We start from the raw sequence: 25,144 nt of genomic DNA on the forward strand, positions 1-25,144 counted from the left end.
GTTTAATGTTTGTATGAATGTAAATAAAAAAAATGTTTGTCACCTGATAGATCAATTGTCGGCAAAATCTTCTGCTTAACGCAAATCAAAGGCCAAAATTTCACACTATGTCAGCTTATCGGAATTGCTAATAGTTTTGCCCTGTCCGGCTATGTGCGCTGGCAATCAATGGCTTGCGATATATCGCAATGTGGAACGTTTTTGTAGTGTATTTGTTATGTACCTTAGTATGATTTGTGTCGTCTGCCGTTTTGACCTTCTTTGATCTGAATATCGAAATGAACCTCTTTGCCTTGTGGGATTGTAAATATTTTTGTATGATGTTGTTCTAGTCAGCTGTGTGTAAAGAAGGTTATGAAAGATGAAGATGTAAGATTGTTGCTGTGCTGTGATACCAATGCGCTTTTGTTAAGATTGTACATTTTATAATTTTCTTTGAGATTGAACTGTACTTGTGTTTGTGGTATGTAAATGCACTTAAAATGGCTATTTTCCCTTAATTGTGTTTTAAAATATACATATCAAGAATTATTCACTGACTTATAGTGCCATTATAGTACAGCTAAGTGTCATGGCACATACTCAGAGGGTTCCAATTTATGGTCGTCGCCCTCCTTGTGCCACTAGCTCTCGCATCGAAGAATGGCATCTTCGTCTGCGTGCGTTACGTGCTGAACGTTCTCGGAAGCCTGATAAACCTGAAGATTTCGTTGTTTATGAAGACTCGGACGATGAAGAAGATAGTTTGGCTGCTGAAAAGCAAGTACTGAGCACATCGTATAATTTTGTGGACTACGTTCGAGATAGAGAGATAGGTTGTAGGGAACCTAGGTGGGTTGGCGCCGAGTATGGTTCCCGACATATATTGACTCACGAAATGTTTAAAGAACACTCCGTTTCTCTAAATAATATGAACAAAGTGTTTTGCTCGCAGTGGTTAAGTGACAGACAGGTTGTATTTGGCACCAAGTGCAATAAGGTAATTGCTTTTCTTTTGGGAGATCTAACCTCGAGCTGGAGAAGTGCTCTGTTTTTAGCAGAAACTATTTCCTTGCTGATTGTGCATATGTGTTATCACATGGGCTTTTGAGAATGTTTTAATTTCTATGAATATTTTGCTCTGGATCGTTCATTGTCTGTTGACTGAAAATTGTTCATGTCCTGATTATCATTGTAATTTTCTGAGATCTGAATGCATTTGGATTAGGTTAAAATTTGTTCATCTCTTTTCGGTCCAGATTGTTTTCCAATGCTGTTCTCGTCCTGGTTTTTAAATTTGTTGTTTCTTATTTTTTTCCCATCTTGTTTCATTGGCAATTTCATAGTTTGGTATTCCTTCTCTATCCATTTAATTTGTCCAAACTGTGCCATTTTGTTTTAAATAAGTTGGATATTACATAATTATTTTTTTCTTGCTTCCGTTTTTAGACAGCTGAATTGTGGGAGTGACACCTTAATGAATAATTTCTGCCAGTAACCTGGCTACTTTGGAAAATGCCCTCCATTTGACAATGTTTTACTATAAAAGTAAAGATACTATTTAGGGTGGGTTGGTGGGTACACACCAAGGCATTGAACACTTCTCTCTTTCCTACATGCAATATAAGGTAAAATATATACGATTCCACTTCTTAATTTATGTACTTTATCTCTTGTACCGTTACTGAAGTTATTAAGGTGAATTTTTTATCTTGAAGTTCTTTACTGTTTGAAGATATTTGTTCTGAATTTTATTGCTCTTCTGTTTCACCCCGCTTCTCATCCATCGTTATTCTATTCTCCCCTTTAGAGTGCTCCTTTTTTCAATGCTCTGCTTGTCTAAATGTTAGCATATTAGGCCTAGCTTCTAGTCAAAGCTTTGCTTTAAGTTACTTCTGTTGATTTTTTTTTTTTAACTGTGTAGGAAATATCGTAATACAAAATTGCAATTTAATCTGTGTTATTGGGCTGTCACCATGTAGCTTACTGATAATGTATTTCTTACTTGCTTATTATTATGCTTACTAGACGGATCCCTCCTTTCTTGGTTCATTATCAGTAAAAAAATTGATCATTGCCAATTTGTAAAACCTGACTGTAGGTTAGGAAGCTTTTAGTTTTATGTGATTGTTGACATTGTGACCATAGCCCGAGATCCTTCATTTTTATGTGGAATTCAAACCATGGTAGAACTTCGGTAACGGTACAGTACTAGCTCTGCGACATAGTGCTGCGACTGGAATGGAGAATGATGCTCTATTGTTTTTAGGGGCTTGCTGATGTCATCAAACAATGCTACCAACTGTTGACATAAGTGCAAGTTTGCATGGTGAAGATAATAGTTTACCATTGATCTATTGATTTCTTTACAGCATAAGGGGTTAGATTTTGTTTAGGTGTGTACATGTATTACTTTGTCACCATTGGTTTATTTTCAGCAGGCATAAGGGATGTGTGTAGGATATTCATTTATCACCATTAGTTTAGGAGTATTTATTGTGCCATGGTTGGTAGTGGCATTTATCTAGGTATTACTCTCACACTTTTTAGTGATGGTTTTGTGTACGGGGGTGAGGAGTTAGGAGGGAGCTCTCCCGGTTCCGGTAATACTGCCAGCTGAATGGAAATGTCCAACTTGTTGGCTGAATGGTCAGCGTACTGGCCTTCGGTTCAGAGGGTCCCGGGTTCGATTCCCGGCCGGGTCGGGGATTTTAACCTTAATTGGTTAATTCCAATGGCTCGGGGGCTGGGTGTGTGTGGTGTATTCAACATCAGAAATCATCCTAGGTAGGTCCGTCATCTTCACAGACATGCAGATCACCTAATAGGCCGTCCACTAGAAAAAGACCTGCACCAGGCCTCTCCGGAGGCCATATGCCATCATCATCAATGGCAATAAAATCTTAATTGATTCGATAATATGATCAATCGATATGAATTTTCTAAACCTTTATTATCTTAAGCCCACAACTGTGTCATGCACACATTATATAACATTTCTCGATGCGAATCTTGTTCCTAGCATGAATTTTATAGTTTGGCTTTGCTGTGTAAACAACGACAGTACTAATACGTAAAGTGTACACCAGATGTCGCACAGCGATGCATAAGCGATTCATAGTTTGTATTTCAAAGGTTGCCGATACGAATCTTGAAGATTACCGAAGTCGACCGGTTCAGCACTAGGGTGTCCGTCTATTACTAAAAAATGTGTGAGTAATAAGTATCTGTATTGAATTGTGGGAGTGAGACCTTAATGAATAATTTCTACCAGTAACCTGGCTACTTTGGACAGTACCCTCCATTTGGCGATGTTTTACTATGAAAGTAAAGGTACTATTTAGGGTGGGTTGGTGGGTACTCAGCAAGTTATTGGACACCTCTCTCTCTCCTACATGCAATGTGAGGTAAAATATATAAGATTCCAATTCTCAATTTATGTACTTTATCTCTTGTTCCACCGAGCTCGATAGCTGCAGTCGCTTAATTGCGGCCAGTATCCAGTATTCGGGAGATCGTGGGTTCGAACCCCACTGTCGGCAGCCCTGAAGATGGTTTTCCGTGGTTTCCCATTTTCACACCAGGCAAATGCTGGGGCTGTACCTTAATTAAGGCCACGGCCGCTTCCTTCCCACTCCTAGCCCTTCCCTGCCCCATCGTCGCCGTAAGACCTATCTGTGTCGGTGCGACATAAAGCAAATAACAAAAAAAAAAATCTCTTGTTCCATTATTGAAGTTATACCCTAACCACAGGAGTGTGATTTCATTTAAGAAATCTTGCGTGAACTGGCCACTTTTTAAACTGTATCCATCTTGGAGGGAAGCAAGCTACTATTCAATGCCCCATGACTGTGGGCTACCAGTGTGTAAAACAATTTTCTCACCTAGTGAGTACTAGTGTTCTTTATGTAGTGATAGTATTAGATTTCAAATTGAATATTCAGCCTTCACTAGCCCCGTCATACTTGAAATAGACTGAAAGCATATTGGGTGTTGTATCAAGTACGTATAGGGCATGCCTAACAGATGTTAAGACGTATAGAACATTGACCGAGTTGACTACTCGGTTAGCGTCACGTAACTGTGAACTTGCATTCAGAAATGGGTTTGAATTCCACTGTTGTCAGCCCTGAAGATGGTTTTCCGTGGTCTCCCCATTTTCACACCAACCAAATGCTGGGGCTGTACCTTCATTAAGGCCACTGGCACTTCTTTCCCATTCCTTGCCTTGTCCTCCTATCCTGTTGTTGCCATAAGATCTGTCTGTGTCAATGCAATATAAAGCAGACAGTGAACATTATAATAATGTAGGCCTACAGAACAAAAATGACCAAGTGGACATTGGTGGAAACTGAACACACCACTTTCGAATTTTGCGTCCAGTACTGTACCATTGAGTTACAGTGGCCTAGCCATTCCTGTTCTGTTGGCTGGGATCTGAGCAATATCAATCAATTACTACTTAATAGCATTTTGGGCAGTTACCCAGCTGTGAAAGTGTGCTGTGGTGGTTTTTTGGGGGTAGCGGGAAGGCTGTACGTTTCCGGACACAAGTTCCTATGATAAACTTAACCGCCTTGGTCCCCACTGCAAGCTCTCAAAGTCTGTAATGGGAATTTAGAAACACCCTGTATAGTAGCATACTTAGCAAGATGCGTAAGGTGGTTTGCCATTTAGGCTATTTCCTCACTAAACCACAAAGTGCTGTTATGGTACAGCTGACCCAATGCGTAACATCTCTATATTTTCCGTACACATTAGTATTGCTCTGAGAGCCGTTACTAGCATCACCCATACCCAGCAGTTTCCATACTATCATGGCTGTGAATAAATAAGGCTAAGACTTCAGTTGAAGGTACATTTTTTGCTGACCTGTGGCAAGAGGCAGATGTGAAAATACACAATATATCAAGAAATAGCCAAGCCTGGCAAAAGGCTATTCACTTGAAAATAAAATGTAGAACCTGAATTAAACATTGTAATCTTCCTTAAATGCCCAGTTCCACATCTTGGCTTTTGTGGCTAGGAGCCCTGGGTTCGATTTGTTACTGAGTTGAGAGATTTTAATCTTAAAACAGGTAATACCCTTGGCTTGCAAACTGGTGATGTTCCAAACATTTCTGTCATTCATACTACAAACATTACTAACCTCCATCACAGTAACACACAGTTTCCAAGGCAGACACTGCCCACCCCTCTTAGAGGGTCTGTCTCATGCAAAATTATTATTATTAGTATTGTCTTCCTTACATAAGGCTAGTATCAAGCGTGTATTTAATAACTTTAATTCAATAAGCAATGCCTGCTTTTGAGTTGATTGTCTTTCACCACTGCTAAACCTACCCAGATTCGTCGAAGAGGACTACTCAATGCATTTGAGGTGTGGACAGTGTAACAGCTACCCATTGAGTTAGTAATGAAGATATATATGTATTGAATAGGAGGACACATTAAAATTTTCCTTTGTAAAGTTCCTTTCACCAATTCAGTTAAGTATCTCTTCATTCGTGATTCAATTATCCTTCTCACCTTCAGCATTCTTCTGTAACATCACATTTCAAAAGCTTCTATTCTCTTTCTTTCTGAGCTAGTTCATGCAGTGCCACACTCCAGACGAAAGTCTTCAAAAACATCTTTGTAATTCCTGTACCAATGTTCATAGTGAGCAAATTTCCTCTCTTCTTGTTTGTGCTAGTCTGCATTTTTATGTCCTTACTTCTACCATCATTAGTTATTATCATTAGTTATACTCGGAGGCCCTGGGTTCGATTCCCGGCCAGGTCAGGGATTTTTACCTAGACCCCGGTCTAGAAAGCCAAGAATAACGGCCGAGAGGATTCGTTGTGCTGACCACACGGCACCTCGTAATCTGCAGGTCTTCGGGGTGAGCAGCGGTCGCTTGGCAGGCCAAGGCCCTTCACGGGCTGTAGCGCCAAAGTCTTTGTTTCCTAATCTTATATTTGCAGTATCACCTGACTTTGTTCGACTGCACTCCATTACTTATGTTTTGGGTTCCTTCCCATACCATTCAGCGATTTCTCCAGATCCCCTGCAGACTCAGATAAAATAACAATATCAGCAGCAAATCTCAGGGTTTTGATTTCATCTCCTTGGATTGTGATTCCCTTCCAATTTCCTCTTTGATTTCCTTTGCCACTTGTTTTATATAAACAAAAGGAGGGGGGACAAACTGCAGCCTTGCCTCACTCCATTTTGGATTGTTGCTTTTTTTTTTTTTTTTCATGTAGGAGTTTTACTTGAAGAATCACATCCATGTGATTCAGATTGCATGTGAAATTGGAGATTCCATAGCAATGATCATGATATCAACCATCGCATAAAGCCCTAAAGATGATTTTCTTAATCACTGCGGGCTGATTTTTGTACATATTATAGATCATTCTCCTTTCCTTGGTATCTTTCTTGATATCTGATCCTGATCACTTTCAGAATCTAACTCTAAGGATGGTTTACCCTTTTTACTCCAGGCAAATGGTGGGGCTGTACCAAGCCTTTATACACAGTGTATGTGTGTGTGCATTGTTCTTTTTTCTTCATATTGATCTAGAGTAGTATTTTTCAACTGATGGTTTGCTTATCACCGATAGTACTTGGGGTATTGTCCATTGGTAAGCAACAAGGTGGCTGAGTCAAATTTTAAAACAGGTATATAATCTTAAAATTATACTAGAAAGGGTTTGTTTAGGTAAATAGCTGTTGTGTGGCCCCTTAATATATAATGTGCTGAATTACCAACAGAATTCTAAACTTAGAATTACTTCACATTTGACTACAAACACTATGTCTGATGGACAACCCATGACCTGACATATTTCAAGCTTCTTTGCTGTGAGGATGTGATAGCCTGGTACCATCATCACTGGCTTCTCACCAAGCTGGCTGCAGTTTGAATCCTGACAAATGGATGCGTGGGGAAATTTTAATTGAACAATCACATCCCTGAAGCTGGAGATTCCATAGGAATGATCATGATATCAACCATTGCATGAAAGTACGAGCTATCAAGAGAGTTGGCTATGCCAATTGGGACATATAGCTGTGAGCTTGCATTCAGGAGACATTGTGTTCGAATGCCACTATCGGTAGCCCTAAAGATGGTTTTCTCTTTCCCCTCCAGGTAATTGCTGGGGCTGTACAGTCATGTCTTTCCCAGTTCTACCCTTTCCTATCCCATTGTAGCCATAAGACCTGTCTGTGTTGCTGCGATGTAAAACAATTTTTTTAAATCTACAAGCTTTCTGAGACATATTACAGTGCATGAAACACACCGAAAACCTACACACCATCTCTACCATATGATATTTATAACTGTTCCCATTTATCAACAGGCTACACAAATTCTTACATCTTCTTGTTCACTAGCATTTTTCCTGCCTGATGGCGGGATTCACAATGTGATCCCATTGTTTTCATTTGATTTGGTCATGGGATCTTGCTGTTTTGTAGATTTACTTTCTTACATCATTGTATTGTATCTCAGACCATCATTTCTTAGGTTGCCCCTTACCTTCTAACAAATACCGACGATTACTTTGTAGAAGTGATTGGCTTCTGTCTGCAGTGCGTGTCCAAGCTTTCATAGTCAGATATTATGCATATTCTCCTGAATCAGCATTTTATGTTTATATTGCAAACCTGAACCAATGTAGAAACTCCGTATGACCACCTGAGTCTCTTTGTCTTAATGAAGCTTAGTTTATGTTCTACCTCTTTTATGGTCAGACTGTGGTATGCTAGACTTTTGATTTGAAGTGGCATTTCATCCAGGATAGCAGGTAACACCTGTGATCATTTGCTGCTTGCAGGGACTGGTAGTGTGACAAGCTTCACATATTCAATGGTTCTTGTCCTCTTTTGTTATAGGTGATGAAAACATGATGTTTTGTTTTATGTATCCCCCCCAGGAGTTGTCCAAGGGTGTTACATCAGGTGAGCAAGGTGGCCATATGACAGGTCCAAGGTGCCCAATCAACCTGTCACCATATTTCTCGTGTAACAGTTCATGTTTATGTTGGTCAAAATGTAGTTAGAGCACCATCCTGATGATACCACATTTCCCTTCTCACTCTGAGGGGAATGTTTTCTAAAAGGAGAGGTAATTCATGGGTGACAAGATGACTATATGATTCAACAGTAATTGTGCCTTCAAAGAAGTAAGGACCAATAATAAAGTTACCAAGAATACCACACCAAACATTCAATGACCAACGATGATGGAAAGGCACAATTCTCATCCATTTGGAGCTTTTCAGGTGTCCATTAACATGTCCAGTGGTTGAAGGTGTATATTCATCTGAAAGTAATATGTATGCTAAGAATGATCCGTTCTCTGCATTAGTGTTACATAACCACTCACATAAAACAACTCTAATCTGAAAACTTATTTGTGTGAGGTCTTGATTCAAACTCGTATAATAAAAGCTGGTAATGCTGCTGCTTTAGTACCTGCTGTACTGAAATGCAGCTATTCCCAGTGTATTTGGCCAATTCATGTTGGATTTACTTCTGCAGTAGCAAGAATATTTATAGCATTTTCATCATTCACTTTTGATTTCAGATTTAAGCGATTCTTGTTCTGTAAATTTCCACCGAGCGAGTTGACTGTGCGGTTAGGGTCATGCAGCTGCAAGCTTGCATTTGGAAAATAGTGGGTTCTAACACCACTGTCAGCAGCCTTGGAGATGGTTTTCTGTGGATTTCCATTTTCACACCAGGCAAATGGGGTTGTACCTTAAATAAGGTCTAGGCCGCTTCCTTCCCACTTTCCTATCCCATCATTGCCATAAGACCTATCTGTGTCAATTTATTAAAAATTCGTATCCACCTTATTCAATACATTAAAATGTTGTTAAGATGAAATTACAACATGTATATTTATTTTATCAGATAAAATATAAAAGATAAAATAAATATACATGTTGTAATTTATCTTAAAAACATTTTAATGTATTGAATAAGGTGGATACGAATTTTTAACAAATTGTAATCTTGGTTCAATACGGACGAATAATGAAATTTATTTACTTATCTGTGTCAATGCGACATAAAGCAACTTTTAAAATAAAAAATTACTCTTTCAGTTCTTTGAATTTCCGACGTAATATTTGTATACTGTATCATTCATCGAACACTGTTGGAATTTCTCCTGCATTCATGTTAGTACTGATATAGTATTTACCTCTATATAAAAAACTGCCATATTTCTGAATCTGGAATAGCTCCAGTGAATAATTAACATGGCCAACTATTTATCTTGAGAGTTTAGGTGGCTTTGAAAGCAGAATAATGATACCCTTTTGTTTGATAGTTTATTTTCCTTCAAGTTTATGAAGTGTACTAACCTGGATTAAACAGTGTATAACTGCCCATTATTCATTTTAGAAAATTGTTTATTAAAACTTGCTTAGTTTATTGAGGGGGAATCAGAATATCAAAAAGTTTTATCATAGTCCCATTCAAAATAATCAATTTGGTGTCCGTAAAGGCCTGGGAGGAAATATTGACCATATTGTTACAAATAAAACTCCATCTGTTTCATTACTCTATTTATTATTTCAGTATGACCTAATAAATGCACACACACACACAATTCTAACCAGCTGTGAATGGCCACGTTTACTAGTTACTGTCTATTTACAAATCTCTCTTCTGTACACACACCAGGGAGTTCCGGCCGGTCGGAATTATATACCTGGGAACGGCTATAATCTTTGCTTTCACTTTCCCCAAGTCCAGTCACCTCCTACAGCCGCTGTGCGTAGACCGCTGGATTTGAACATAGTGCCACTGGCTACACGACACACGATGACTGTTCATAGGTTCGAGTCCACAGACAGTCCAGTAATTCACAGTCACATGCAGTAACGACTAAACAGCTCAACAGTATTCAACAGCAGGACGATACAACAGCGAGCATTAACACAGGTCCGTTTACCTTCACACTCACAATAGCGGCTTCTCTCGCTCTGCCTCAGTCCACAGAAATACACAAACACACAGTACAGTCTGCCGTTCTGTCGTCTCCAGTCCACGCACACACTGGTTTCGAATGGAAAATTCTAAATTCCCATGGAGGGAATTAGATATTTTTCACCAATAGAGCATGTCTAATTCCCTCCATGGGAATTTAGAATTTTCCATTCGGAATTGCTAGGCGGGCAATAATTCCATTGTGGAGATTTATCTCCCGTATGCAGTTATAAGAGTGTGCCTCTTATATAAGGGCTTCTGATAAGTTCACCTGCATACACACTAGCGTCAGTGGGTAGGGTACATCCCACTCTGATGAGTCTAGTGTCAGACCTAAGACAAAACGCTGGTTAATAGAGCAAACGCCTGAAAAGCCTTACATCTGATATGTTTTTGACATTTTTGACACACCGGTTTCTCCGACACCACAACCACTGCTCGCTCGCAGGGGCCTTGTATTTATACCTCGATGTTGGGCCACTAGAACATTCAGGGTTTGGCTGGAGATTGAACTTTCCTGATGTATCTTCCAGAAATCATAGGGAGAAACTAGATGAAGGGAACAATAAGAGGTAGGGCCATGGCATGTCCTCGTGCAGGCTGGGAAGTTCCCCAAGCTGGCTTAGTCATCCCCTTTTAGGTAATACCGAATGGGCTGCGACAGGGCTGACGGCTGCTTGCGCACGTAACAGTATCATAGTTTGGAAGGCCTCTTCCACCAATAATATTTGAAATATCTGTTCACTTGAGAGATATTCACCTGTAATCCTTTATTTGCGCCACCCTGTATAATCAGAATTCAGGACAGGTGTCTGTGCGAAATCGGTACGAGTCACTCCAGGTAGAACAACAGAGGGAAGATGAGGGACAGGGAACTATTGCTGAGATGTGTGGAAGTAGGAGGAAGGGAAAAGGTAGGAAAGAAAAATGTAGAGTAGAGGATAGAAAAAGACAGGTGGAACAGGGTCATGGGAAGGAGAAAAGGGAGGAGGAAGTAGCTTCTGCAGCTATCAGGAAAGATAGGTCTGACCAGGAGGGGAGGGGATCAGATGAGGTGGGTAGGGTTGAGGCTCTGGTCATGGGGGATTCCATCGTTAGACACGTGGGGAAAGTGTGTGGAGGGAAGGGTACCAGGGTAGAGTGTTATCCAGGAATTAGGTTGAGGCAGATGTTGAGGAAAGTAGAAGAGAGGGAGGAGGGGAAGGAGAAGGTGGTAGTGTTTCACGTTGGTACCAACAATGTAAGGCAAGCTGATATAAGTACCAACATAGTTGGAGATGTGTGGGATCTGGTAAATGCAGCACGGGTGAAGTTTAAGAAAGTGGAGATTGTTATTAGTGGAATACTGTGTAGAAGGGATACTGACTGGAGGGTGATTGGGGATTTAAATGAGACTATGGAGTGGGTATGTGGGAAACTGGGAGTGAAATTTCTAGATCCTAATGGGTGGGTAGGAGATAGGGATCTGCGCTCAGATGGCCTTCATTTAAACCGCAGTGGTACGTATAAGTTCGGAAATTTGTTTGGAAGGGTAATAGGGAGGTACATTCAGGAAAACGGGATGGCCTAGGGAGCGGTGATAAGGGAACAGGGAACTGGAAATCAAGTAGGGATGACATAAAATTGTTAGTGTTGAACTGTAGAAGTATTGTAAGGAAAGGAATAGAATTAAGTAATTTAATAGATATATATTTACCAGATATTGTAATAGGAATTGAATCATGGCTGAGAAATGATATAATGGATGCAGAAATTTTCTCACGGCACTGGAGTGTGTATCGTAGAGATAGGATAGGAAGGGTGGGAGGGGGAGTATTCATTCTGGTGAAAGAAGAATTTGTAAGCTACGAAAAAGTTAAAGATGAGACACATGAAATTCTAGGTGTAATGCTCATTTCTAAAGATAATAGGCAACTTGATATATTTGGAGTGTACAGATCGGGAAAGAGTAGCACTGACGCGGATTCGGAATTATTTGATAGGATAGTCAGCTATGTGGGAAACGACGTGGAAAGAAATGTGATTGTAGCGGGAGATCTGAATTTGCCAGATGTCAATTGGGAAGGAAATGCGAACGACAGGAAGCATGACCAACAAATGGCAAATAAGTTAATATGGGAAGGACAGCTGATTCAGAAAGTGATGGAACCAACCAGAGGGAAAAATATCCTGGATGTCGTGCTGATAAAACCAGATGAGCTCTATAGGGAAACTGAAGTAATAGATGGTATTAGTGATCATGAAGCTGTTTTTGTGGTAGTTAAAAATAAATGTGATAGAAAGGAAGGTCTTAAAAGTAGGACTGTTAGGCAGTACCATATGGCTGATAAAGCAGGCATGAGGCAGTTTCTAAATAGTAGCTATGATCGGTGGAAAACGGTAAATAAAAATGTAAACAGACTCTGGGATGGGTTTAAAGAAATCGTTGAGGAATGCGAAAACAGGTTTGTACCATTAAGGTTGGTAAGGAATGGTAAATACCCACCTTATTATAATAGAGAAATAAAGAGACTAAGAAGGAGGTGCAGACTGGAAAGAAATAGAGTTAGAAATGACTGTGGAAGTAAGGAGAAATTGAAGGAACTTACTAGAAAATTGAATCTAGCAAAGAAGGCAGCTAAGGATAACATGATGGCAAGCATAATTGGCAGTCATACGAATTTTAGTGAAAAATGGAAGGGTATGTATAGGTATTTTGAGGCAGAAACAGGTTCCAAGAAGGACAATGTTTTACAAAACCATTTTTCAACGTTTTAACCTATAATTTATAAGTATAAGTATTATTTTTAAGATTGATATAGGCTGATGATGCCCGTAAGGAGGGTGAAACATGTACCTTTGACTTTTACGTATTGTGTATAAAAAATATTTGACCATATGAAATAGTGGATCATATTGTATTGTATTGAACAGGTGGACTTATAATATTGTAATCATACTTGAGACATACGTCAACTTCTATACGGAACCAAAATGAGAATAGTTACTTGTAAGTGGTATGTTCCGAGCTGTCAGCGGAGAGATGGCGTGGAATGACATTAGTAGACGAATAAGTTTGAATAGCGTTTATAAAAGTAGGAAAGATCACAATATGAAGATAAAGTTGGAATTCAAGAGGACAAACTGGGGCAAATATTCATTTATAGGAAGGGGAGTTAGGGATTGGAATAACTTACCAAGGGAGATGTTCAATAAATTTCCAATTTCTTTGAAATCATGTAGGAAAAGGCTAGGAAAGCAACAGATAGGGAATCTGCCACCTGGGCGACTGCCCTAAATGCAGATCAGTATTGATTGATTGAAACCTATAGGTCCAACAGTACTGCCTTGCAGGACCCCTGTCTTAATCATTACAGAATCAGATAATGCTTTGGCATTCTAATTCTCTGAGAATTTTCTAGTAATTTAGCCACTTAATCAAGTACTCTTTTGTGTAGTCCAGTAGCCCTCACTTTTATCAGTTATCTCCCATGATATACCTTATGAAAAAGTTTGGAAAGGTCAATAGCGATGCAGTCCATTTGACCTCCTGGATCTAAAATATCTGCTATATCTTGCTTGAATCCTTTAATTTGAGCCTGACAGAAATAACCTTTCCTAAGCCTGACGTGCCTTCTGTCGAACCATTTAGTAATTTTGCAGATGTGTCTAATATAATCAGAAAGAATTCTTTACTGGAGCTTACATGGAACACATATCAAGCTGACGGGCGTGTAATTATCTGCTTTAATTTTTATCACCTTTTCATTTTTACTCTGGGGATGCTGTAGCTACTTTCCATTCATTTGGTATAGCTTCTTCACACAGACAGTAATCAAATAAGTGCTTCATATATGGTACTATATCCAACCCATTGCCATTAGTATATCCCCAGAAATCTTATCCATTCCAGCTGCTTCCAATGGTTTCCTTCCTGTTGGTTTCTCTGTATAGTTTCTTTGCATCTTTCTCTTCCTTCAATCACATCTTGTGTCTAGCTTTCTTATTTCTATTATGTCCTGTAGTCATTTCAGACATCTTCATTTCTGATTCTATCTTTTCATGTTCCCTATGATAGCTCTGAGGAATTTTATCTCAGCCTGAACTCTACTCTCATCTTGTTCTGCTGATGTCCCTGTACTTGCTGCATATGTCAATATTGGTACATAACAGGTCGAATACAAGACTTTTTTGGATTTCCTTAGAACTTCTCAGTGCACAGTATACCCAACACACACTGGTAAAAGCCATTTGATTGTTGTATTATCTTTCCAATCTCCTCAGTTATTTTCCAATCTTCTGTTATTACGCTTTCAAAACATTTTACAATTTCTATTGACTTTTCATTTACTTCTATCTTTTCTCTTCCTTCCTTCCTCTTGTTATCACTGCTCTTCTCTACACATATTCACATTCTAAACTCTTTTATCACCTGATTCCATACATTAACTTTTGTTCTCCCCATATCACTACTGGTATGGCATCTGCAATTAGTAGGGTCCTTGTGTGTTTCTTCTCATCTTCTTTTTTATATACGGATTGCATTCATGATTGTGATGAAGATTGGGAGATAGTACACTTACCTGTCAAAGTCCTGTTTCCGCATCAAACAATTTTTTTCTCTCTTATCTTGGTCTTTCGAACTGAGTCGTATGTGTGAACAAACATCTGTGTTACATTTCCTGTACTCGTATATTGAGAAAAACGGCAATAAGGATTATTGTTGTCCGCGGGGCAGCTTACGCGACAGAATGTAACGTAGACCTTTTTTCTGTAAACCAACAGATTAGAAGTGTGCACACGCATTCACTCGCACGGAATGGATGGATACAGAAGAGCATAATGTTATTTTAAAGTAAATTTTATTGTTTTAGCTTATTTATAATGCTTTGGTTTGTACAAATACTGTCCATTAAATATAAAACTTTATTGAACTTGTTTCTTTACTGTAGTTCAGATTATTTTAGAAAGTAACTACAGTACTCTTCTTTCTGGTACTTCAACACAATAATTTGCTCATCTTTATAATTTTTATTACATCATCTGGTTACACAAGAACAGCAACAGTTGAAAATGTATCACAAATATGTTCAAACTGGTATATGTACAGAAAATAGTAGCAAGTTATATTTTTCAACTCACTTGCAGTCAGAGGTGTAGCCAAGGGGGGTTTACTGGGGGTTACACCCTCCTCTGTGGAATTTTTATAAGAGAAAATTACAACAGACAAGTGAAAGTAGACTCAGTGGGCATAATTGTAAAACCAACAGATCTCTTGGATCTATTTTCAAAGAAGCCTCGAAAGTTGTATATTAGATCGCAATATAAATATACGATTTGCTGTAAAACTGTTGACCTTGATCATATTGATCTTGTTTTGTATTTTAATGAAGCATTTTTTAGTGTACTGCAATCCTAATATCAACATAATTTACTTGTATATGCTTATAATAATAGCCATACCTGCCAACTTCCCCGATTTAGGTGGGAGACTCCCGATTTTTGACATTTTTTCCCGCCTCCCGATTATTTTATTATTGCTCCCAATTTTAGCTTATTTTTTGGTGAACTTCAAACATGTCTTTTCAAATCCCGCTATTTCAGCATTGTACGCCAGTGGCCAGAAGTCCTTCACTCTTTGGCTGTTTTCAAATGGAATATCGATGTTTACTATTGCGCAGATGGGCAATGTTTGTTGAAACCTGTATATCGCGACACGTATATTGATTCTAAATCTCTCATTATCGCATGCTATGTTCGTTTAAACCTAAGAATTTCATTTTTGTCCGTATTGAACTGAGAATGGAAGATAGGAAAACTTAAAGGGTCCACCTTTTCAATACAAAAAATGTTATAGTTTATTTATAACATGTATTTGCACTTGGAACTAGTTTCGATGCTGTTTGGCGTCATCATCAGCCAAAATGTGGGAAATAGGCCAGCATGTAGGCATTTATATTACACAAGGCGTTACATTAAACAATACACATCTTACAAGGAGATAAAAACAGGGACGAATATAGAAACAAATGAATTGTTGAGAAAGCAAAAGTTATACATATTAAAAATAACCTTAACCACACATCTTGCAGTGCGAAAGTAATCTTCTTGAATGATTCCTGAATATAAAACACACGCGCACACATTTCTGAAGAGCCAGCAGGCAGGACAAAGTAAAGTGAAACCTTAAGAGTTCTTCTGAGAAGAATTCATCTTTTTTCTATGTTCCGACTAACTAATGAAGTCTCCCTTGAGTTCCTGATAAACATACACAACAGGAAATTCTCCTTCACTCTCAACAATAGCTATAAAGACCAACGGTAAATTTCATTTTAAATATTGTGCAGAGACGTGAAAGCATGAACTTGAACATGATATAACTCCTTCATTTAACCCAATTTTTTACACAAGGTGTTACATTAAATAATACACATCTTACGAGGAGATAAAAACAGGGACGAATGTAGAAACACATGCATCGTTGAGAAAGCAAAAGTTATACATATTAAAGTAACCTTAACCACACATCTTGTAGTGCGAAAATATTCGTCTTGAATGATTCCTGAATACAAAACACACGCGCACACATTTCTGAAGAGCCAGCAGGCAGGAAAAAGTAAAGTGAAACCTTAAGAGTTCCTCTGAGAAGAGTTCATCATTTTTTCTATGTTCCGACTAACTAATGAAGTCTCCCTTGAGTTCCTGATAAACATACACAACAGGAAATTCTCCTTCACTCTCAACAATAGCTATAAAGACCAACGATAATTTCATTTTAAATATTGTGCAGAGACGTGAAAGCATGATCCTGTACATGATATAACTCCTTCATTAAACCAATTTTTTACACAAGGTGTTACATTAAACAATACACATCTTACGAGGAGATAAAAACAGGGATGAATGTAGAAACAAATGTATCGTTGAGAAAGCAAAAGTTATACGTATTAAAAATAAGCTTAACCACACAACTTGCAGTGCGAGAATATTTGCCTTGAATGATTCCTGAATACAAAACACACGCGCACACATTTCTAAAGAGCCAGCAGGCAGGAAAAAAGTAAGGTGAAACCTTAAGAGTTCTTCTGAGAAGAGTTCATCATGATGAATGTAACACCTTGTGTAAAAAATTGGTTTAATGAAGGAGTTATATCATGTACAAGATCATGCTTTCATGTCTCTGCACAATATTTAAAATGAAATTTACCGTTGGTCTTTATAACTATTGTTGAGAGTGAAGGAGAATTTCCTGTTGTGTATGTTTATCAGGAACTCAAGGGAGACTTCATTAGTTAGTCGGAACATAGAAAAAATGATGAACTCTTCTCAGAAGAACTCTTAAGGTTTCACTTTACTTTTTCCTGCCTGCTGGCTCTTCAGAAATGTGTGCGCGTGTGTTTTGTATTCAGGAATCATTCAAGACGAATATTTTCGCACTACAAGATGTGTGGTTAAGGTTATTTTAATATGTATAACTTTCCCTGTTTTTATCTCCTTGTAAGATGTGTATTGTTTAATTTCCTGTTGTGTATGTTTATCAGGAACTCAAGGGAGACTTCATTAGTTAGTCGGAACATAGAAAGAATGATGAACTCTTCTTAGAAGAACTCTTAAGATTTCACCTTACTTTTTCCTGCCTGCTGGCTCTTTAGAAGTGTGTGCGCGTGCGTTTTGTATTCAGGAATCATTCAAGGCAAATATTTTCGCACTGCAAGTTGTGTGGTTAAGCTTATTTTTAATATGTATAACTTTTGCTTTCTCAACGATGCATGTGTTTCTACATTCGTCCCTGTTTTTATCTCCTCGTAAGATGTGTATTATTTAATGTAACACCTTGTGTAAAAAATTGGGTTAAATGAAGGAGTTATATCATGTTCAAGTTCATGCTTTCACGTCTCTGCACAATATTTAAAATGAAATTTACCGTTGGTCTTTATAGCTATTGTTGAGAGTGAAGGAGAATTTCCTGTTGTGTATGTTTATCAGGAACTCAAGGGAGACTTCATTAGTTAGTCAGAACATAGAAAAAAGATGAACTCTTCTCAGAAGAACTCTTAAGGTTTCACTTTACTTTGTCCTGCCTGCTGGCTCTTCAGAAATGTGTGCGCGTGTGTTTTATATTCAGGATTCATTCAAGAAGATTACTTTCGCACTGCAAGATGTGTGGTTAAGGTTATTTTTAATATGTATAACTTTTGCTTTCTCAACGATTCATTTGTTTCTATATTCGTCCCTGTTTTTATCTCCTTGTAAGATGTGTATTGTTTAATGTAACGCCTTGTGTAATATAAATGCCTACATGCTGGCCTATTCCCCACATTTTGGCTGATGATGACGCCAAACAGCGTCGAAACTAGTTCCAAGTGCAAATACATGTTATAAATAAACTATAACATTTTTTGTATTACCGAGCTCGATAGCTGCAGTTGCTTAAGTGCGGCCAGTATCCAGTAATCGGGAGATCGTGGGTTCGAGCCCCACTGTCGGCAGCCCTGAAGATGGTTTTCCGTGGTTTTCCATTTTCACACCAGGCAAATGCCGGGGCTGTACCTTAATTAAGGCCACGGCCGCTTCCTTCCACTTCCTAGGCCTTTCACATCCCATCGTCGCCATAAGACCTATCTGTGTCGGTGCGACGTAAAGCAAATAGAAAATAATAAAATTTTTTGTATTGAAAAGGTGGACCCTTTAAGTTTTCCTATCTTCCTGCTATGTTCGTGTTCAAGACCATCTACAGTTGTTGTTGTTGTTGTTTGAGTCATTAGTCCATGGGCTGGTTTGATACAGCTCTCCATACCACCCTATCCACTGCTAACCTTTTCATTTCTACAGCCATTACAAGTTGTCCATTTCATGACCGTATCGATGTTTAATCAAGAAGTAAGTATAAATAACCACCTAATCGATACTTTATTAATGCCTCAGGCAAAACTGAATAAAATTAAAACTTACGGGTATTTATAAGCTGACTTGTGCTCAATGTAAAAAAACTTACGTGGGACAATCTGGAAGGAACTTCTCAATTAGATATCAAGAACACGTCAATGCTGATAGATACAAAAGATTCTCTGCCATGGGATCCCATATGAAAGAGTCCAACCACAAATTCACCAATATAAAACAGGACCTTCAAATTATCTGTATGATTAATAAAGGTAATCTTATGAACAACCTGGAAAACATCCACATCGTTCTTGATAAATTGGAAAACGGTGAAGAGAATCTCAACGAAAACAACGAGCATAAAAACATCTTATATGAGAATATTAGCAAATACTTAGAATGGGTAGACATGAAACAGACTAGACGAACAAGAGATTTAATCAAACACGACATCGCAGAAGCACAGCCCAATCTCCCTCCTCCCTCACATGTTATTTTAGATGGCGATAAAACTCTACTTCCCTTCTCTCCAGAGCTTTCCATGAATTGTCAAACTGTATCACATCGTTACTTCACCAGGTCGCGCTCAAAGACAGACCCTCTAGACAGCGCAGAATAAACATCTTTTCCAAACAAGAACGAGAGGCAAGATGACCTATTCTGATGACCTCCATTTTTATCAAAGGAGTCTCCAAAGAACGTTTATTTGTGCTTATTGTCAATGTTTTTCTTTTCATTTCTTTATTTATACAGCTGAAGAGGACCACTAAGTGGTCGAAACATGTCCTGTAAGTTTTAATTTTATTCAATTTTGCCTGAGGCATTAATAAAGTATCGATTAGGTGGTTATTTATACTTACTTCTTGATTTCTACAGCCATGCGGTTAGGATTGCACAGCTGTGAGCTTGCATCTGGGAGATAGTGGGTTCGAACCCCACTTTCGGCAGCCCTGAAGATGGTTTTCCGTGGTTTCCCATTTTCACACCGGGCAAATGCTGGGGCTGTACCTTAATTAAGGTCACGGCCACTTCCTTCCCATTCCTAGGCCTTTCCTGTCCCATCGTCACCATAAGACCTGTCTGTGTCGGTGTGACATAAAGCAACTAACAAAAAAAAACCATTTCTACATAACTGCTGCATCCTACATCTGCTCTAATCTGCTTGTCATATACATATCTTGGTCTACCCCTACCGTTCTTACCACCTATAGTTCTGTCAAAAATCAACTGTACAAGACCTGGATGACTTAAGATGTGCCCTATCATTGTCTCTTCTTCTGGTCAGATTTAGCCACCCCCCTGTGGGTGGGGGCGGTAGAATAACACCCACGGTCTCTCCTGCCTGTCGTAAGAGGCAACTAAAAGGGGCTCCAGGGGATCTGAACTTTGGAGCGTAGGTTGGCGACCACGGGGCCCTCAGCTGAGTCCTGGCATTGCTTCTACTTACTTGTGTCAGGCTCCTCACTTTCATCTATCCTATTCGACCTCCCTTAGTCAACTCTTGTTCTTTTCTGACCCCGACGCTATTAGGTTTGCGAGGGCTAGGGAGTCTTTCTTTGACCGATATCTTCATTTTTCGAAGTGTCGGATCCCTTCCATTTTTCCCTCTCATTAGTGTTATATAGAGGATGGTTGCCTAGTTGTACTTCCTCTTAAAACAATAATCACCACCACTCAGATTTAGCCAAATCGATCTCCTCTCACCAATTTGATTCAGCACATCTTCATTTATTATTATTTTTTTTTTTGCTAGGGGCTTTACATTGCACCGACACAGATAGATCTTATGGTGACAATGGGATAGGAAAGGCCTAGGAGTTGGAAGGAAGCGGCCGTGGCCTTAGTTAAGGTACAGCCCCAGCATTTGCCTGGTGTGAAAGTGGGAAACCATGGAAAACCATCTTCAGGGCTGCCAACAGTGGGATTCGAACCCACTATATCCCGGATGCAAGCTCACAGTCGCGCGCCTCCATTCGTTATTCTGTCTACCCATCTCACCTTCAGCATGCCCTGAATGAAGCTTGTAGATTAATCACAGGATGCCTGAAACCTAACCCTGTTGAAAAGCTATACTGTCTTGCTGGCACCTCCAAGTTTTTGTCGAGAAGTCGCTGTCGATCAAGAATGACTGAAGGTAGAGAATGTTGAAGCTCACCCGCTGTTCGGTCATCAACGAACTCAATCTAGGCTGAAATCCAGGAAAAAAAAAGTTTCCTCCAGACATCAAAGCCCTTGAAAGGACCATCTAATAAGGCAAGACTTTCCTTGTGGAAATCTAAGCAGCAAGAATGGATGGAGCTGCATGAACATCTTCCGGTTGGCTATAATGAAGACTGGAGTGTTTGGAGGTCCCTTAACCGACTAAGAACTGGTGTCGGCAGGGCTAAGTCCTCACTTAAGTTATGGGGCTTCACATCAGAGGACAGCAAGCGTAACGTGAGGAACAAAGAGTGAACCATATGTAGAGGAAGATTTAATGCTTGCTGATGACAGTGCCCTAGATATGGCTCAGTTTTGGAAAAACACCATCTAGATGTACAGTAAATTTGGTCAGTTTCCTTTGTTTGTTAATCTTTGTAAATAGTTTAATTATTATTTCATTTTAACTGTATGATTCAGTATGCTTCCGACACGAGTAAATAAATAAATAAATAACCTTCAGCATTCTTATGTAACACCACATTTCAAAAGTTCCTATTCTCTTTCTTTCGGAGCTAGTTATTGTCCATGTTTCACTTCCATACAATGTCCGGCTCCATGGCTAAATGGTTAGCGTGCTGGCCTTTGGTCACAGGAGTCCCGGGTTCGATACCTGGTGGGGTCGGGAATTTTAACCGTAATTGGTTAATTTCACTGACACGGGGTCTGGGTGTATGTGTCATCTTCATCATCATTTCATCCTCATCACGACGCACAGGTCGCCCACGGGAGTCAAATCGAAAGACCTGCAATTGGCGAGCCAAACTTGTCCTCAGACACTCCCGGCACTAAAATCCAAACACCATTTCATTTCCATACAATGGCACATTCCAGACGAAAGTCTTCAAAATCATCTTTCTAACTCCTATACCAGTGTTCAAGGTGAACAAATTTTTTTTCTTAAGAAAGGCCTTCCTTGCTTGTGGTAGTCTGCATTTTATGTCCTCCTTACTTCTGCCATCATTAGTTATTTTACTACCCAAGTAAAATAGTCATCTACTTTCTTTAAGACTTCATTTCCAAATCTAATATTTCCTGCATCACTTGACCTTGTTTGACCGCACTCCATTACTTTTGTTTTGGACTTATTTTTCATCTTGTATTCCTTCCCCAAGACTCCGTCCATACCATTCAGCAATTTCTCCAGATCTTTAGCAGGGTCAGATAAAATAACAATATCATCAGCAAATCTTATCAAATACGTATACCATGTAAACATTGAAAAGGAGAGTGGACAAACTGCAGCCTTGTGTCACTCCTTTCTGGATTGTTGCCTCCTTTTCAGAACCCTCACTTCTTATCACTGCAGACTGATAAGTAATATTCTATTAGAATAAACTTTATTGTAGCCACCTATTCAATACAATTCACCGTTTGTGGTGATTAAATTCGAAGTGATTTATATACACTACATACAGTAGGTACATGTTTCGGCCTGTTTTAGGGCATCTTCAGCCTATTGTCAATCTTAAGGTCTTGAGCTGACCTCACTTTCTGGTGCCTTGAGGGTTTCCGTTCAGTGTCGCCCTCTCAACAGCTCCATCCGGCTTCTTTAATGTGTGCCCAATCCAATCCATTTCCTCTCCTTGATCTGGATGTCAATTGGCTGCTGATTGGTCATGGTCCAAAGATCTTCATTTGAGATTATGTCCGGCCACCTCACATTTGTCATGCGACACAGACATGTAGTAATGAACACCTGCAGCTGGTTCTTGATCTGTTTTGTAACTTTCCATGTTTCATAGACGTGTAGAAGAATCGACTTTACATTGCTGTTGAAGAGGCGAAGCTTAATCTTCCTGGAGATGATTCTATTCTTCCGCATGGGGTAGAGCTGGACAAACGCACAATTTGCCTTCCGGTTACGGCTTTGAACATCTTCCTCTGCTCCCCCATCCATTGTAACTATACTCCCAAGGTAGAGGAAGGACTCAACTCGCTCAGTTTCCTTTCCATTTACTGTCAAGCTGATCATGACATCGGAATTAATCATCGTCTTTTTAGTCTTGTTTGTGTTGATCATGAGACCTGCACAGTCCAGTTCCTTCTGCAACCTACTCAATTTGTCTTCTATGTCCCGGTATTGCTGTGCCATAAGGCAAACGTCCTCTGTGAAGTCAAGATCTTTAAGCCTGTCTCTCATCCCCCATTGAATACCCCTCTTCCTTCCTCCTATTACCTTCTTCATCACACTATCTAGGACCAGCAGGAACAGAGTGGGAAAAAGAACAAACCCCTGTCTCACTCCAGACTTGACGTTTATCTTTTCCGTTAGTTTCACTTCATGAAGAACCTGACACTCATACTCCTTGTACATCTCTTTCGTGATCGTGGTAATCTTTGATGGAATTCTGTATTGCTCGAGGGTCTTCCAAGGCTTTCTCGAAGTTCACAAATGCGAGGTAGAGGGTATTCCGCCATTCCTCACTCTGCTCTATGATGATTTGGAGTGTATTGATGAGCCACACAGCTGCGACGTTGCCAAAGGCCCGCTTGTTCCTTTCAAAGCCTTCTTTCTACTGAATCCTTTATGTGATTCAGGATGACTCGCAACAGCACTTTGCTTGGAATGGAGATCAAGGTGATACCCCTGAAGTTGTTGCAATTTGTTGTATCCCTTCTTCCAATTGGTCGGTATTTTCTCCTCTTTCCATATCTTCTCCAGCAGTGGGTGCAGCAATTTGATTGTAGAATCAAGGTGTGCTCTCAGTACTTCCGCTGGAATGTTGTCCAGACCTGGTGCCTTCCCATTTTTCATCTGCTTCAACGCTGTCCGTATCTCACCTTGGGTTGGAGAGTCAAGGCTGAAGCATGGATCACTTTCTGCTTCTTTATCTTCTCCTTGCTGCTCATTTTCCAGTCCCACTTCTCTATTAAAAAACTCATTCAAGTGTTCCCTCCATCTATTCAGCTGTTGTTCGCACGTAGTGACGATCTCGCCTGTCTTGCTCTTCAGAAGCCTAGTTTTATTAAAACCTTTCTTCGTAAGCATGTTTGTAATGCCATAAAGCTCCTTTATATCTCCCTTTTTTGCCGCTTGTTCTGCTTTCTCTGCCTGCTCATCAATCCACTTCCTGTTATCCTTTCTCACACTCTTCTTTACTTCCCTACCTGCTATTGAATACTCAGCTTGTGTTTGAGCCTTCTGCTCTCTAGTCTTGCATATATTTAGCTTGGCCTTTATCTCCTTCCTGTAATTTATCTTGTCCCAGGTCTGATCAGATATCCATTCTTTCCGCAAGTAGTTTTTGTACCCGAGCTGTTTCTCACTTGTTTCCAGAAGTATGTTCTTTACCTCACTCCATACAGTCTTCACATCCTTCTCTATCTCAGAATCCAACACCTGGAATCTGTTGCTGTGTTCCAGTTGAAATTTTTCCAACGTCTGCTTATTCTTTCGCTTAGCAACATCAAACTTCTTGTGCCAAGTGTTGAACTTTTGGTGGAATGCCATGATCTTTATACGGAAGTTGGCGACAACAAGATGATGGTCACTGCCAATGTCCGCTCCTCTCTTGTTCCTAACATCTTCCAAACTTCTTTTGAACCTCCTGCTCACCGCAATGTGATCAATTTGGTTTTCCGTGACTTGATCAGGAGACACTCACGTGACCTTGTGATACCGCCTATGCTGGAACACCGTGCCACCTATCACCAAGTCTTGGCTGGCGCAATATTCCGTAAACTTTTCCCCATTTTCATTCGTCTCGCCAAGACCGTGTATACCCATGATTTGCTCCAGTCCTTCATTTTTTGAGCCAATCTTCACATTGAAGTCTCCCATAACTATGAGAATATCCTTACTTTTTTGCATTGTGGCATCTTGCAACATTTGGTAGAATTCTTCCTTTCTTTCCAGCTCCGATTGTTCTGTAGGTGCATAGCATTGGATAATGGTCACATTCCTGATCTTGATCTTGAACCTAGCAGTCAGTGAGTAGCATACTAGAAATTAGCTTACACTCCATAAGACTTCTCATTGCATTTCTACTGAGCAGCAACCCCATTCCATCCCTGTGCACTTCATCCTCACCACTGGAATATAAAAATGTATTTGCACCTGTTGTCTGTATCTCGCCAAATCTTGGCCACCTCACCTCACTCAATCCCAGAA

The 25,144-nt window shown here is 39.6% G+C and overlaps 1 protein-coding gene across 1 annotated transcript in view; it reads left to right on the top strand.

The window, feature by feature from the left end:
• Positions 1 to 278: 278 nt before the first annotated feature.
• Positions 279 to 25,144, top strand: part of DCAF12 (DDB1 and CUL4 associated factor 12-like protein) — a 102,941-nt gene continuing 78,075 nt past the window's right edge. The window contains exon 1 of the mRNA XM_067137659.2: positions 279 to 979. Coding sequence (XP_066993760.1) covers positions 572 to 979 — 408 coding nt within the window. The 5' untranslated portion in view covers positions 279 to 571. The remainder of the gene's footprint in view (positions 980 to 25,144) is intronic.

The sequence above is a fragment of the Anabrus simplex genome, chromosome 1, assembly GCF_040414725.1.
Source record: "Anabrus simplex isolate iqAnaSimp1 chromosome 1, ASM4041472v1, whole genome shotgun sequence".
NCBI lineage: Eukaryota > Metazoa > Arthropoda > Insecta > Orthoptera > Tettigoniidae > Anabrus > Anabrus simplex.